Consider the following 16,083-nt stretch of genomic DNA (forward strand, 5'->3'; position numbering starts at 1 on the left):
CAGCCAGACAGCAAAGCAGATTGAAAAAGCAATCTGCCCTGGAGACAAAGAGGCTGGACTGCCCAACCACTCTCTTGACAGACCCGCCAACCAGCACAGCAGACAGGGCTTCATGGTGACCCAGAACTCCTGTCTGTCAACAGAGGGCCCCTTTGAGCATCCACACAGCTTTGTTGACAGAACGCATTGTTGTCATGAAGAGAAGCAGAATGCTGCTGACAAAAGTGCTGTGTTCTGTCAACTTACTGTCAACAGAACACATTTATCATGTGAACGCTCTGTGAGTTTTGTCCACAAGGCTGGATCTACACAGTGCGTCTTTCCTGGCAGATCCATATTAATAAGCAGCCTTGACATTACAAATGGCCACTCATTAGCATGGTCCAGTGGCTCATTAGCATAGCTGCATGAGAGCGTGGTCTTGGCAGAGGGGTGTGCCAGCAGTAAAGAGGGAGTGCGGACATGCTCCTGCTGGAAAAAGCCACTCTGTCGCCAGACCCTTATGCCTGTAAATGGCTTTTATTTCTCATCCCGAGGGCATAAGAGTCTGGCGACAGAGGGGCTTTTTCCTGGCAGGGGCACATCCACACGGCTTCTTTACTGCCAGCACCCTCCCCCGCCACACAGACCGAGCTGCTAATGAGCTACAGGACCATGCTAATGAGCGGCCATTTGCAATTTCAAGGCTGCTCATTAGCATGGATCTGTCGGGAAAGCCGTGCAATGTAGACCCAGCCCAAAACCAGCACTTTGTCAACAAAACTCTCTGATGTAGACATAGCTAAAGTGGTTGAGTTTTCAATGTTGAAGTACCTTGAAGAAAGTACATTCAGTTCTGTTTGTTCATAACTCATTTGACTCAACTGTCTGCATCTACTGCCAGAACTGAAGGTGATGTAATTTAGGCAGCCTATAAAATGTATTCCATATGTACAGCCTGACAAATGGCTTTCAAGAGCAGAATGATTCATTTCTCTGTACCTGTGACTAATAATGAGTACACTAACGAGCTATGGCACTTTTCCAACTGCTTGGAAAAAACACCATTTTTAAGCACACTCGATTTCAAGAACTCCTGAACTCTGCACAAAAACCAGAGTGTATTCACACTAATCCACTTGTGTGCTAGTTTCTCCTCTTTTGGCCCAGGTCATTTCTTGTGAGTAACTCCAGGAAGGCAACACGCCTTTTGGCTTCAGTCTCTTTTCTACAATGTGCAGAAGGCTGTCTGTGGGTGTACAGGTTCACAGCATCAGGTCTCCTTTGACATGTCCCCTCTCAGCATTACAGAACCTTCCACAGGGAGAATTCAAAATCACTATACAGACATGAACAAGAGTCCTTAGGTCACTTTTATGGTAGAAATGGTGAGCTTAGAATTGCTATGTGTCCTTTTCAGAATCAGCTGGGACTCTGAGCAGGAAGTGGGGAGTACTGGAGCAATCTGGGGGTGCAGAGCCTGGGAGATGGGGTAGAACATTTACGTGGCGTAGCTACCTGGAGACAAGTGGCTTTGTGTCTCCCTGTCACTCTGAGGCACCCCCCCCCCAATTGTGCTGATTGGCCACAATTCTGGTCCATCAGAGCTGCAGGGGAAAAGCCTCTCCAGACAGCATTCCCTAGACTCGGGGGGAGGAGGAGCAACAGTGCACAGAGCTGCTCTCTCCCCCTGCCAGACACAGCCACCAGGAAGCAAATCCAGCCCCTGCCTTGCCTGACTACAGCCCATGAGGCTCAGGGCTCCACACCTGCCACCCCCCAGTGGTCGAGAAGTTAGGAAAGGAAGCCCAGAGCCTCAGGAGCCAGATCCACAGGCCAGTGGCTCTCCACCCCGACTTAAATGTTAAGGTCTTCTTTTGATCTCTGAATGAGCAGAATACAGCATAGACAGGAACTGTTTGGCTACATGTTAACTGCTAACAATATGTATGTAAATACAAACGTTATATAACTGAAAATTGCTAAACCTTTTTTGTCCCAGCATCACAATTATACTCTCATTTATCTATAATTTAATATTGGGGAATAATCAAGCAATCACATAGCTAGCTCAGTAAGAAAGAAGTAATTCAATTTACTACTACTGCCCACATGTCACATGCAAAGGCAAATACAGCAGTGTGAAGACAGCCCTGCAGATGCTTGATAATGCTTTTGCATTTGTAAATGACATTATTAATTGGTGATTTCACTGGCAGCTCACTCCGTTTTCACAATGGTGTTGGATCCCTTTCAAAAAAAAGATCTACTACAAATTAGGAAGCAGCTCCACAAAAATGAATACCGTGGCCTCATTCACTTCAATTGAAACACTAGAGGAAGGAGACCTCTGCTAGAAAACAACAGTGACGTCCACAGCTTAGACAGGAAAGTTCTTAGAGTCCGATATTCCATGTTACTGGAAAAGCTAAAAGTCTGAATACCGCTTATCTCTTATTTCCCTAAATCGAACAAACCCTATGAAAACCAATGCAATGAAAGAGGAAGTTGCATTTTAGCAGCCAAGGACAAATACAAAAAAATCAAAGCAATTTTGGGGAATGCTGAGGAGATACCCAAATGAGGTTCTCTGAAAACAGAGTCCATCAGGAAAGAGAAGGAAAGGAGCTGATTATGTCCCTCAGTAAAAAGACAAAGTGTGGACTTTCATCAGCTTTATAAAAACTAGTGTTATAAAGTCGACTTTATTTTCTAGTGTAGCCTGAGGCTACGTATACACTAGAGAGCTTACAAAGGCACAGCTTCACCACTGTAAGCTCTCTAATGCAGCTGCTCTACGGTCAGGTCTAGACTAGACCTAAAAGTTGATCTCAGACAAGTATAGCAAGAAAAAACAGAGATGGTACTGCCTGTTGTAACTTTATTGTGTGAGCATTGTTGAAAACTTGTATTGCCTTATACAGAAAAACATGAATGAACATGTTAACAATAGTTGGATTCTTGGGCAATGCATCTATTCAGGAATCATTTCCACACAACATGGTGATGCTTGCTGCAACTTAGCCAGGAGGCCAGCCCAACTGACGTCCACCAAGAACATGGAGATGTACATGATAGACAGACTGCCCACCATCTGGCCCTTCATTCACAACCATTCGAAACCCCTTGGTCAGGCCCAGCTCCGCAGCACACTTCTTGCCAACAATCATTAAATGTCCAAGAAGCTGAAAGGAGTAAAAGAGAATGGGGAGAAAGAGATAGAAATCAGCCACAGAAACAATTGTAAGCAACTCGAAGAACACCCAGTTTATCAGTTATGTGGAGTAACTGGTTAAAAAAAACAAACAAACAAACAAACAAACAAACAAAAAACAAAAAAAATTCATGTAAATTTGAAAAACTACTCTGAAAGATGGAATTGCATGCAAGCTTGAGAACCTAATCTACAAAAACTTTATTACGGTGAGGGAGGGAATTTTAGATGCAAATGCTAGCCAACAGAAGTCATGAACAGCACCTCTCAGAATTAGGGCCCTTTCATTCCTTAGCCAAAAAACGAATCTCCAATTAAGAAGCTGGCTGATTTAATATATATTCACAGAAACTTGGGGCTTGATTTTCAAGAAACCAGAGCCTTTTAGCTCTCAGGGCACCACTTGCCAACCCTAACACTTCATCCAGTGTTAATTGGTTAACCAATTAAACAGGATTTAACATCCCTACTGTATAATATTTTCTTACTGGCTATTAGTTATTTGTACTGCTGCAGCAGCCAACATGGAATAGATGCCACTTAAATTCTTCAAAAGCAAAAAGTCCCTGCACCAAAAAGCTGACATTCTAGTGGCTACAAAGTTCTTAAAAAAGTGGAGGAAATCACTGCCCTAACAAGACTGTAATCACCACTGCAAGTGACGAAATATACTGCTGAGCCCTGGTTCCAGAAAAGCTCTGGCTCTTTACTGCACAGTGAGTGGAGTCAGAAACCGTTCTAATTTTATGTCCATGTGCAGAATGAATTTTTTTTACGTGCAATAACATGTACATGATGTGCAACACTGCATCTCCATATTGATGCACATAACAAAACACATTCTGCATGCAGATGACGTGATGGGAGTGGAGCCCAGAGGTTCAGCATGTGGTAGGTGGCTCAGGGATGGAAAAGATGAGGGGTGTGAATGGCAGTGAAGGCTCTGGGATGGGAATGGGAGATAAAGCATTTGCAGTGCAGGAAGCTCCAAGCCGGAGCCAAGGGGTTTGGAGTCGGGGTTGGGGGGGTGTCCCTCAGAACAGAAGTTTAGGGTGGAGGTGTGGGGTCTTGGCATGAGTTAGGGTGCTGGAGGGAGCTCAGGATTGGGGTGCAGGGTCTAGAGAAGAGCTATAGTAGTGGAGCAGGCTCAGGGCTGTGGCACTGGAAGTGTAGGACTTTAGATGTGGGAAGGGACTTCAGGATGGGGTGCTTACCTAAGGCAGCATCTGTTCGGTGGTAGTGGTGAACAGGTGGCTCACTTGCAGACCCCACCTCCTGCAACTCTCAATGGCCAGGAATCACAGCCAATGGTAAGTGCAGGGGCAGAAACTCCAAGCAAGGGCAGTGTGGAAACAGAGCTTCCCCGAACTCAGTGCTCAGCCAGGAAGGAAGGAACAGCATGCAGAGCCATCTCTCTCACACCCCTCAAAACTGGCACAGAATACAACGGCTTTATGAACTGCAGCCCTATAGCCCTTTTCTTAATCCAGCCTCATTGCCATGGCTGGGGAAGAAGAGATTACAGCAGATCCACGTGCAGCAGCTTTGAGCCCCTGAGAGAGGCTTATTAGGCAACTGTGCGGGTTACAGGGAACCCTAGCCAGGAACATAAAACGTTCTGATCAAATATCAGCAACTTCCTAATATTAATTACACAGCACTTTCACGATTCACCTGAAAAAAATTTGGACCTCCATTTCTTTGGATTCCTTTCATTTTAAATTAAAGTCCTCCCTTTTCTGACGCACCCCTTCAAGTTAGGAAGCATCAACAGTCACGCTATTGTATCACGACCGCTGGACTAGCTTACTTAGAGATTCTGACATCACAATCGCTGGAGGCTTTTAAGAACAGATTAAACAAAAAACTGCTGGGATGACCCTGATAACATTTAATTCTGCCTTAATGTAGAAAGACTAGACACGATCTACCCAGGTCCCTTCCACTCCTACGTTTCTATGATTCTGTGGTATTACCATGGGCTACCGGGAGACAAATTTTGAGAAGGCATTTCTCTGAGTGAAAAATGACTCACACCTGATGACAATGCAAAGCTTATAATGTCAATCTAATGCATTTATTTCCCTTCCAAGTTTTGTGGGGCTTCTTTTCATATTTTGGCAGACTTGTATCAACTTACGCACTCAACACCATAGTAATTTACTCAACAAGAAGTGTGGTAGAATTTCTTACAGGTGAACATTTTAAAGAATTACTCGTCATAATCCTAGAACAGGTGGTTTAGAGCAGCCCACGAATTAAGAATGCCACTGCATCTTGTCAATCTGTGTTTTGGTCATTTTATATTTTAACCTTCAGATCTTTTGTTTTAAAGCTATGTTATAAACATTTAAACTTGGACTTAAAGCACCATAGGGATGCACTGTACTTTGCAGGCAGAAAATAAAACATTATCCACACCCTAAAGAACTAATAGCTTTCATATATTATAAGAGCAGATTCACTACTGATGGAATGTATATATAATAATGTAATAACTTCTGCAATACTTACAGATTCATCTGAATCTTCTGCTTCAGATAATTGTGCAATTGGCTTCTTAGGAACCACTAGGAAATGTGTTGGAGCTTGGGGTGAAATGTCATGGAACGCAAGGCACTAGAGAAAAAGAATTAGTTTTAGAAGACTACCTCTTTAATGGAAATGAGTTCAGATTTACATATGGAGCATCTCAATACTACCCACCCCCATGCTAGCACATTCTGAAGTTTGAGATGGTAACTTCAGTAACCTCAAAAATTAGCGCTGGTTACTCGATATCTTTGAATCATTTCTATTACAAAATGTAGTTAGCAATAAAAGGAAAACCTTTAAAATTAAACACAAAATGCCTAAATGGAGAGGCCTACAAAGACCAGCTTTGAGTATAAACAAAAAATATTGGTTTATTTTCAGAAATTACAACTGTTTCTATAGCATTTTAAATAATAAGAAAAATTATTCATTTCATGGATGTACCAAATAGCTAGTGTGATAGAGCAAAATTATCACCACAATGTTACTGTTCTATACATTTTTAAAGACTAAGTATTATAACAGATATTATATGAACAGAAGACGTGTCATTAAAAAGTAAATGGCAAGTTTACTTTCCCACATCTTAAGAACTGCAATCCTGCATCTTACCTGTCACTAGAAAACAACACATCCTTCAGAGGCAGATACCCCACAGCAGACTTATGGAATAACCTTATTCAGAGAAGCTTTTTCTTAAACCTTTAGGATTTGTCTACAGCCACGGTGTCCAACACACTCCCCATTTGTGCAGTGGGATGTGGAGAATGTGGCTCACGAGAGCCACATGCCTGGGGCCCCACTCCACACACGCATCTCACCATTTGGTGGGACAAGCGCATTGCGGCAGCAGCTCCAAGCCATAATCTCCTGCAGCGGCACCCAGCGGTGACTCCAGCCCTGGGGTGAAGTGGAAGGGAGAGGGTGGTGCCAGGCTGCCGCCGAGGGGTGTGGCGGGGGGCAGCGGCTATCTGGAGATTTATTCAATTTCCTTTGGACACCACTGATCTACAGAGTAGCTGGCAGGATGCTTACCAGGATGGATAGACAGCCATATGCTAGCTCTGTTTGAGCAAGCATACTAAAAATACCAGTGCAAATTTAGGAGCACAGATTAGCTGGGTATGTATCCAGGCTATACTCAGGTGGTTTCCAACGAGGCTCATAATTGGAAGACCGGTTGCAGTTTCACACTCAAATATGAGTATAATATTTATTTTCCCAATTGATTTATTTTATATGGTAAAAATAAGAAAGCAAGTATTTTTCAGTACTAGCAAGCTGTGACACTTGTATATTTAGGTCTGGTTTTGTAAACAAGTACTTATTAAATGAGATGAAATTTGGAACATGCAAGACAAACCAGGCTCCTGAAAAGGGTTCAGTACTCTGGAAAGGTTGAAAAGAACTGAATTAACTGGTTACATAAACATCCTTAAATCTTGCAAGGGCAGTTTTAATTCCTGAAAAGAGTTAGAAAAGTTTCCTCTTTTATCCAGTGAGATGGTGATCAAACAATTACTTAAGCTTCTCAAAGTGCATAAGACTGATAAATAGGGAGAAATCCTGTTTCCAAACTGGGTTATTTATTGTCAAACCGCATGACAAATTGAAAAGCGGACTCATTTTACTACACTGACTCCGGCAATATATGTTCCACAGTATGCCATGATTAAAGGCAAAGATTCTTTAAACTTTCACACAAAAACCAAAGAAATACACTTAGGCAGTATGCACATCCTAGCTGCACAACACCAGCAAGAAATTGTTTGAGACACCACTTCAGTTTGCTTAATGCTGTAGAATAAAATTTCTCCTCAACAGTTGTGGTATTATCCTGACTTAAGACACTGGCTCTTCAATAATCATTAGCTATACAGGTCATACAAATGGTATACAGTAGTGCCTCAATTATGTGAGGGTTCTGTTCCCACACACACACTGGCATAACTGGAATAACCCTTAAGTCGCGGGCGGCTTTGTACCCCAGTGGAACGCATGCTCTGCAGCCAGGGAAGCAGCAGGAGCACCTGGAGCGCCTTTTGAAAAGTAAGTCATGGGGTGGGTAAAGCCTGGTGGTGGGTTGAGGCCATGAGAGGAGAGGCAGGGGGTTAAGCCTGGGGTGGGTCAGGGCTGCAGGGGGCAAGGGGCAGCGAGTTGAAGCCACACACAGGGGGCAGCTCAAATGCCGGGGGGGGGGGTGGGGTTTGAGCTAGAGCCACCAACGGGGGAGGGTAGAACCAGAGCTGCACAAGGCGGTGGTGAGCTGGAACCGCATGCGGGGGGCTGAACCAAAACAGCTGGGTGTGGGGATGGAGGGTGAGCTGGAGCTGTGTGCAGGTGGTGAGTGGGGCAGGTTGGGTTGGGGGGGGGAGGTTGAACGCAGCCACAGGGTTAAGCTAGGGTTGGGGGGCGGGGGGTTGAGCTGGAGTGGCGCAAGCAGGTGGTGAGCCAGGCCAGGTGGGTTGAACGAGGGCGGGGGGGGGGGGGAAGGGCAAGATTCTGAGTTGCGTTTAACTCACGATCATGTGAGTTAAGCAAAACTTGAACTCGTGCCTTTACTTGGGTTTACTGTATTTTTCAGCGATAACCCATTTTCTGCATTGCATTTACACAGGACCTGATCTTTCACAAGCAGAGGAACAAACCATAGCTTGCAACAATTTCAATGTTCAGCATCAAACCTTGGTGTACCTACTCAAACTTCAAATTGCTAGATAAGAGAATTGGATGATGTTACTATTGCATTAGCAAATATGCAACTTTTCCAAACATTGGGAGTCTACATCAGGATGCATGCAATCAAAAATTCACAAGAGCCAACAGACACCAGTGCCAAATTAGGATTTTGGTAGCTCTCTCATAACAGGGAAGCTGCCTTATTGGTACGAATTCTAAGTTTGTGGCCAAAAGATGGCATGATCCAGTCCATGCAATGCTGCTGCAGACAGACAGACAGACAGACAGACATGTGAAGTCTTGATTTTAACTATGCCTTCTATTTAGTCAGTAGAAGCCAGGTAAATGAAACCCAGTATAGGCTGAATCCAGATATTGTATTCAAGTGTTGCCAATATCACTGAGGTCTTGGAAAAGGCCTGTTTGATTGTTACTCTTTTTTAAGGAAAAAAATTATTCTTTATTTAAGCAATGCAATCTATGGGAGAGGGGGAGAAAAAGGGCTGCATCCCACAAGAATCAAGTAATAGATGCAAGTATCTGGAACCCTTTGTAACAGCCAGGCTCCATATAAAGGTCCAGAGATGCACTTAGTTTCAAAGGGCCCTCTGCCAGGCGTCTCCCTCTCTGCTCTGGAGCGGGGACTGCGGAGGCCAAGAATCAAGTAACTCATTACCCAGGGTTTGCAGCAGCGCTGCTGCAACATGGAAGCGGTAGGAGGGGAACTGAGTTCAAAATCCCATTTTCCCTTAACAGCAGCACACGGGTCAGCATGAGCCCTCCAGCCTCCGGCAGCCCCAGGGCGCTCGAGGGGGGCGGACGCAGCAGTGATAACGCGCTGCCGCGCTGGGGAAGCGGGAGACTTGTCCGCCCTTGCGAGCGGCAGCTCCGAGGCGACACAAACCTGGGCGTTTCCTGCGTCCCCGCGGCGAGCTCCGGCCCCCGCAGCGAGGCGCGCAAGCGCTGCCGGAGCCGCAGGTCCCAGCATCGGGACCCCCGCCCTCGCCTGGGGGACCCCCGCGCGCAAACCCGCCAGAGCGCTGCACACAGCCGCCGCCCCGCGCGCAGCCCCCACCCGCTCGTCCTCGAAGATAATCTTGGCCGGGATCTCCTTGCGAATGATCTTCCCGAAGATGGTGTCCCCGCCAGGCCGGGCGGCCTGCGCCTTGCGGATCTCGTCAGCCATCCCCGCCGGCTCCGGCCTGTCGGCAGCGCGCCACACCCCCTACCGTGCGCGCGCTGGCGTGTACTGGCCCACTCCTCGATCCCGGCAAGGGCCCAGCCGCGCTCTGCCCACGCCATTAGTGCTCTCGCCTGCCCATCACTCTGTCCCCGCCCTGCTGGGCCCGGAGGGAAAGGACCAGCCAGGCACTCTTGCGGGGCACCTGGGCTGTCGATCATTGTTATGACGTCGGCCCACACAGGGAGGGCCGGGTTCTGCAGACATTTACCGCGGGTGGGAAGGGCGGGGTGGAAGGAAGATCTGATCCGTTTAGCGGCCACTCACATTGCAGGGTCAGGATTTAGGATTTCTTAAAATAAGCAGCCGCCAAAAACGTGACTAGTTCCCGTAATTTCCGAAACAATGTTTCGGTGGTACCTGCTGGGGGGGAGGAGGGGGCGCTGTTGCTTGGACAAAAAAAAAAAAAAAGCGTGGTACAAACTCATTCTGTGACTAAGGGAGGGAATGGTATAAATATTTACTGGCAGGCCATGAATTGTGTGCTGCTACTGGTCAGTCACAAATCAGTTGAGAAGTCCTAAGAGAAGGATAATGGAGAGCCGCAAAATATGGACCCTGGACATCAGCAAAGCAAACTTTGACTCCCTCAGGGAACTGCTGGGCAGCATCCATGGGAGAGTAATATGAGAGAAAAAGCTGTTCAGGTCACCTGGCTGTATTGTAAAGAAGCCTTCTTGAGGGTGCAAGAACAAACCACAATATGCATAAAGAATAGCAAATGTAACAGGAGACTTGCCTGGCTTAACAGAGGAATCTTCCAGGAGCTTCAACACAAAAAAGGAAGTTCACAAAAAGTGGAAACTTGCACAACTGACTAAAAAGAAGTATAAAAACATTGTTTGAGAATGCAGAGGTGTGAGGAGGAAGGCCAAAGCGTAAGTGGAGCTGCTGCTATCAAGAGTCATGAAGGATAATAAAAAAAAGGGTTTCTACGGATATGTTAGCAACACAAATGTGGTCAGGGAAAGCATGGGACCCTTACTGAATGGAGAAGACAAACTAGTGACATTTGATGTGGAAAAAGCTAAAGCACTATTTTTCCCCCCTCAGACTTCACAAACAAGGTCAGCTTCATGGGAAAGAGGTGAATCAACCCTCAGTGGAACCAGCCGAAGACTCATAAAATAAGTATAAAAGCTGGACATGCACAAGTCCATGGGGCCAAGCGTAATGCATCAAAGGGTGCTGAGAAAATTGGCTGATGTGACTTCAGGGCCATTAGCCATTATCTCTGAAGACTCAGGGAAGGTTCCAGATGATTCAAAAAACAGAAAATGTAGTGTCTATCTTTAAAAAAGGGAAGAAAGAAGACCTAGGGAATTACAGACCAGTCAGCATCACCTCAGTCCCTGGAAAAATCATGGAACAGATCCTCAAGGAATCCATTTTGAAACATTTGGCTAAAAGGAAGATAAAGAATAATCAACATGTATTCACCAAGGGGAAGTCATTCCTGATCAACCTAATTGCCTTCTATGATGAGGTAGCTGGCCTTGTGAATATGGGAAAAGTGGTGGATGTGATATAACTTAACTTTAGCAAAGTTTTTCCTACAGTCCTCCACACAGCAAGTTAAAGAAATATTGCTTGGATGAATGGTTGGGCAGAAACCTGGTTAGATTGTCAGGTTCAACAGGTAGGCTGTGTCTACACTTGCATTCCTCTTTCAAAAGATGAATGCAAAGGAAGGAATTTGAAATAAAAAATACAAATGAGGCACTGATTTACATATTTCTTGCTTCATTTGCATAATCTCTTTTCAGAAGAGATTCTTTCAAAAGGAAAAAAGCCATGGACAGGGCTGTTTTGAAAATAAACCCCATCTTTGAAAGACTCTCTTCTTCCTATTTTGTTTCAGGGAGAAGGGGTCTTTTGAAGACAGGGTTTATTTTCAAAAAAGCCCATCTACACTGCTGTTTTTCTTTAAAAAGATCTCTTCTGAAAAAAGATTATGCAAATGAATCATGAGATATGTAAATCAGTGCTTCATTTGCAGAGGAATGCAAGTATAGATACAGCCATAGTGATCAACAACTCAACATCTAATTGGCAGCTGGTATCAAGCAGAGAGCCGCAGGTGTTGCTCCTCGGGCCAGTGTCGTTCAACATCTTCATTAATGACCTGGACAATGGGATGGATTACACCCTCAACAAATTTGTGGATGGCACTGAATGGGGTGCTGCTTTGGGCAGGGGATTGAACTAGATGACCTCCTGAAGCCTCTTCCACCCCTAGGATTCTATGATTCCACAATTTGGGGGTGGAGGCGGGGCAGGGATGTGTAGATATACTGGAGACTAGGGATCAGGTCCAGTTGACTTACACAAACTGGAGGATTGGGCCAAAAGAAATCTGATGAGGTTCAACAAGGACAAATGCAGAGTCCTGAATTTAGGATGAAAGAATCTCATGTTCAGCAGTCCCATGCTACAGGCTGAGGCCTGATTAGCTAGGCAGCAGTGTGCCCTTGTTCCCAGGAAGGCAAATGGCATATTGGGCTACATTATTAGGAGCATTGTCAGCAGATCAAGGGAAATGATTATCCCACTCTATTTAGAACTGGTGAAACCACACTTGGAATATTGTGTCAGTTTTGGGGTCCCCCACTAAAAAAATAATGTGGACAAATTAATCCAGCAGAAGGCAACAAAAATGGTTAGGGGATTGAGGCCCATGAGTTACAAGGAGATGCTAAGGGATTTGGGCTTATTTTGTCTGCAGAAGAATGAGGGAGTATTTGATAACAGCCTGTAACTACCTGAAGGGAAGTTCCAAAGAGGATGGAGCCAGACTATGCTCTGTGATGGCCGATGACAGAACAAGGAGCAATGGTCTCAAGTTGTAGTGTGGGAGGTCTAGGTTGTATATTAAGAAAAAATTACTTCACTAGGAGGATGGTGAAACACTGAAATGGGTTGCCTAGGGAAGTGGTGGAATCTCCATCTTTAGAGGCTTTTGAAGCCAGGCTTGACAAAGCCTTGGTTGGAATGATTTAGCTAGAGCTGGTCGTGCTTTGAGTGGAGGGTTTGATTAGGTGACCTGCTGAGGGCTCTCACAACCCTAAGCTCTTCAGATTCTTAACAGATTCTCAGATTCTGTGATTCTCTATAGTGGAACAATAAATGGAATGTATATCTTAAGTGAGGCCCTCAGACATATTGTTATGGATTACATCAACTCAAAGGGCTACTTCTCCATGGTCCTGCAGGTTCTGGTGGGTCACTGGGACTTTTTCAGTGACATCAGGACAGGGTTGTCAGGAAAACTCCATGATGCATGCATCTTTTGGAACATTGGACTGTGTAGAAAGCTGCATGGTGTGGCTTTCTTCCCAAACCAGAAGATTCCAGTGGGGGATGTGCAGATGCCTGTAGTGATTCTTGAAGACCTCACCTGTGCCTTACTCCCATGGCTCATGAAGCCTTACACTGGCAGTAACAACCTAGACCTTATCACAGAGCACTTCAACAAAAGGCTTAAGACATCATGATGGCTGAATGTGCCTTTGGCCAATTGAAAGATCTCTGGAGCTTTTTGCCTAGTTGGATCTCAGTGAAGAAAATATTCCAGTGCCCACTGCGGACTGCTGTATTCTCCATATTTGTGAATCAGTGGAGGACAGGTTTCCCGAGGCCAGGGTCTCTGACACTTACCACTGGCTGCTGATTTTGAGCAGCCAGATACAGGAGTAATTAGAGGGGCACAGAGGAAGGTTATTTGAATCAGGGAGGCTTGGAAGGAACGTTTTGACAGTGATTCCCAATAATGTCTCTGTATGTGATGCATTTATCCAGGTAATATTGTTTCCTTGAATAGACCCTGAAGTGCATACTCTTGAGTGTTAATTGCAAATAGCCTTAGACCAGTGTGGGCTAATGGTGAGACTGAGCAATATATATACATATATGTCCTTCACAAATTTACGATTCATCTTATTTCAAAGACTCATGTTTAATAATAGGATCGAACTTTTGGTCAAACTGGGGACACAACAAAGAAGAACAGTGTCTCAATCTCAGGGCTTTCAAAATTGGGTGTAACTGCACCTTTCATCAGGAAACCTGCCCTCAGCCACGGACTGCACGGGGCAGGGGGGCTGCAGTACTATGAGGACCAGGAATGTGCAAGGGATGTGCTGGATGGGGGGGAACTGCAGTTCCATAGTGGCTGAAGGGAAAGTTGGATGTGGATTGAAGTATGTGTGCAAGCTAAAGAAAGACTTCAGTATCTCTGGTCTTCAAGGAGTTTTACCATCTGCTACTGCCCTGTGTCCTTTCCTGGCTATCAAGCCTCAGTCTTTCTTAAATTCTCTCCCTCCATATTCTTATTTTGCACTGTGCTGCATTTACTGACTGCAGCACCTTGTTAAAATATTTACTCCACCTGATTTGCTACTTTACTTAAAGGAGGCACTCCAACGATGTTGAGGAGACATCTGCAAAAGGCAAAGAAACAATTATCAGAGACACTGTTGTGAGTGTGATCACAGCTGTGAATCCTGTTTCTCACTGCTCCTTGACTAGTTCATTGATCATCGTGAGCCCAAATTATGGTGAGTTTACCAGTGAGAGGGTGGTGGGCAAGAGAGAAATGGCAGGAAGGGACAATAGGTGGCTTCTGAAGGGGGTTATTAACCTGCTAGAGAATCTATTCTGAATATAGGTATCCTTTTCCACCAACTAGGATAGTAAAACTCCAGTATCTCACTCCGAGGGGTAACAACATGTAAGGGAACATCTCCAACATGCATGTGGTTTCAGACCAGTTCCATATGCCCCTTGCCTGTGTGCTGCTTTGATCCCTACAGAAATAATTGCTGGGTGACATGGCAAAAGTTTCCTATAGCTTGTGTTTGGCACTGCATCAGAGCAACAGTTGGCCTCTCTTGTGTTCTGGATTGTCTCTTGACAGTAGTACATGTCCCATTTGTGCCCCTTCTCCTCCATGCCATTTGCAATCAGCCTATAGGTATTGAAATTCCTGTGGCTGATGTGAAGATACGACTACACAACCTCCTCTCCCCATAGACTCAGCAGATCAAACAGCTCTGGTGTGCTTCATGCAGGTGCATATCTGCTTCAAAAAATAAGCATAGTCAGTTGGGAAGATGCTTTGTAGAGCTGCATGCCAAGCAAATAGGAAGAGGAATTTCAAAAATTCCCAGGCGTTTAAATGGGACAGCAGGGGCGTATACCTGTGTACCTTCAGAGCACCAGCATTCAAACTGCTGACCAGGCAGATCATGATGGGCACAGTGGGACAAATTGGTCTTGCCTGGATAACAGTTAGGGAGATATAAACAAGGGAGGTGTCGACAATGATGTTGCATGACTCTAACTAGGTTGTAAAAAGCTATCTGCCATTTGTCCAGGTGTTTTAGTATGCTGGCATAGAAGGGGAGTTAGTTACATCAGCAAAAAGAGAATTTCAGAGTGTACACCTCTGCTGTTTTGTCAACAAAAGCTGACTTTTGCCAGAAAAACTGTGTAGTGCAGACTAGGCTTTAGACAACAAAAAGGCAGTGGCAGCTGGACTAGATTAGCATCCCCATCACTGATAGTACTGATTTTCAGAAAAATCTTCAAAAACAACAAGAAGTCCTTTGGCACCTTATAGATTAACAGATATTTTGTAGCATAAATCTTAGCACACAGTACTGTAAATTGGTCCATCCTCCAACCAAAAATTGGTCAAATGCAGCATCCCTCACTGAGATAAACAAACAAGCCATATGGTGTTTCCAGGTGAAACTGATTTTGGGAAATAGTTAAAAAAAATCAGAAAACATTCCAAAAGCTAAAAATAAAGCTCATTTTAAACGTCATAGATTGCAACGACTTGTTCTGGTTGTTCCTCATTGCAAAGACTTGTTCTGGTTGTTCCTCACACTTTCCATAAAATTCTTCTAAGTAGGACAATTATTTGCTCTTACAACGGAAATATGTGATTTAGCAATAACTACAGACTGAATAGTGGGCAGAATTCTGTTCTCAGACCAGCATGTCTTCAGTTGCTTCAGTCATTTGTGGATGGTGTAAAAGAGCAGAACTTGTTATACATCTTCCGTAATGGCTCTCTCCTAATAATATGGCCTGGGGTATTAAAAAGAAATGTCTGACCAAACAAATCAAACAAATGTGGGCTGACAATCTGTCCTTTAGCTCACCCCACTGTATGTAGATATTGTGGTAAATATGTATGTTCAAAGGGTACTGCTTTGCTTCATGGAATCCATGGATCCATGGAATATCCATCATGGCAATAAGGGGACTTCGAAGTAGGCGGGGTCCTTTCGAAAAGGAGCCCCGTCGGGATGAGCCGCGAGGCGCGTCAATTTCGAAGTGCCGCGGTTGCCCGCATGCTAATGAAGAGCTGAATATGCATTTTAGCGCTTCATTGGTAAACTTCGAAATGGCCATTTGTGTGGCCATT

The 16,083-nt window shown here is 44.9% G+C and overlaps 1 protein-coding gene across 1 annotated transcript; it reads right to left on the bottom strand.

Moving 5' to 3' along the window:
- Positions 1–2,840: 2,840 nt before the first annotated feature.
- Positions 2,841–9,683, bottom strand: HINT1 (histidine triad nucleotide binding protein 1). The gene is made up of 3 exons (XM_074995042.1): positions 9,483–9,683; positions 5,708–5,812; positions 2,841–3,164 (listed from the first exon to the last, which is right to left on the bottom strand). Exons 1-3 carry the CDS (start codon positions 9,591–9,593, stop codon positions 3,000–3,002), a joined length of 381 nt encoding a protein of 126 aa, XP_074851143.1. The 5' UTR covers positions 9,594–9,683; the 3' UTR covers positions 2,841–2,999.
- Between the last annotated feature and the right edge of the window lie 6,400 nt (positions 9,684–16,083).

Source organism: Carettochelys insculpta, chromosome 5 (assembly GCF_033958435.1).
Source record: "Carettochelys insculpta isolate YL-2023 chromosome 5, ASM3395843v1, whole genome shotgun sequence".
Lineage (NCBI taxonomy): Eukaryota > Metazoa > Chordata > Testudines > Carettochelyidae > Carettochelys > Carettochelys insculpta.

Bases quoted from the DNA above. Each gene is read 5' to 3' on its own strand.
- HINT1 (XM_074995042.1), bottom strand. From the start codon at position 9,593: ATGGCTGACGAGATCCGCAAGGCGCAGGCCGCCCGGCCTGGCGGGGAC. The intron at 5,813-9,482 runs GTGGGGGCTGCG...CTTTTTCTCTAG, and splicing joins TTATCTTCGAGGACGAGCGG to TGCCTTGCGTTCCATGACAT. The intron at 3,165-5,707 runs GTAAGTATTGCA...TACTCCTTTCAG, and splicing joins CAGAAGATTCAGATGAATCT to CTTCTTGGACATTTAATGAT.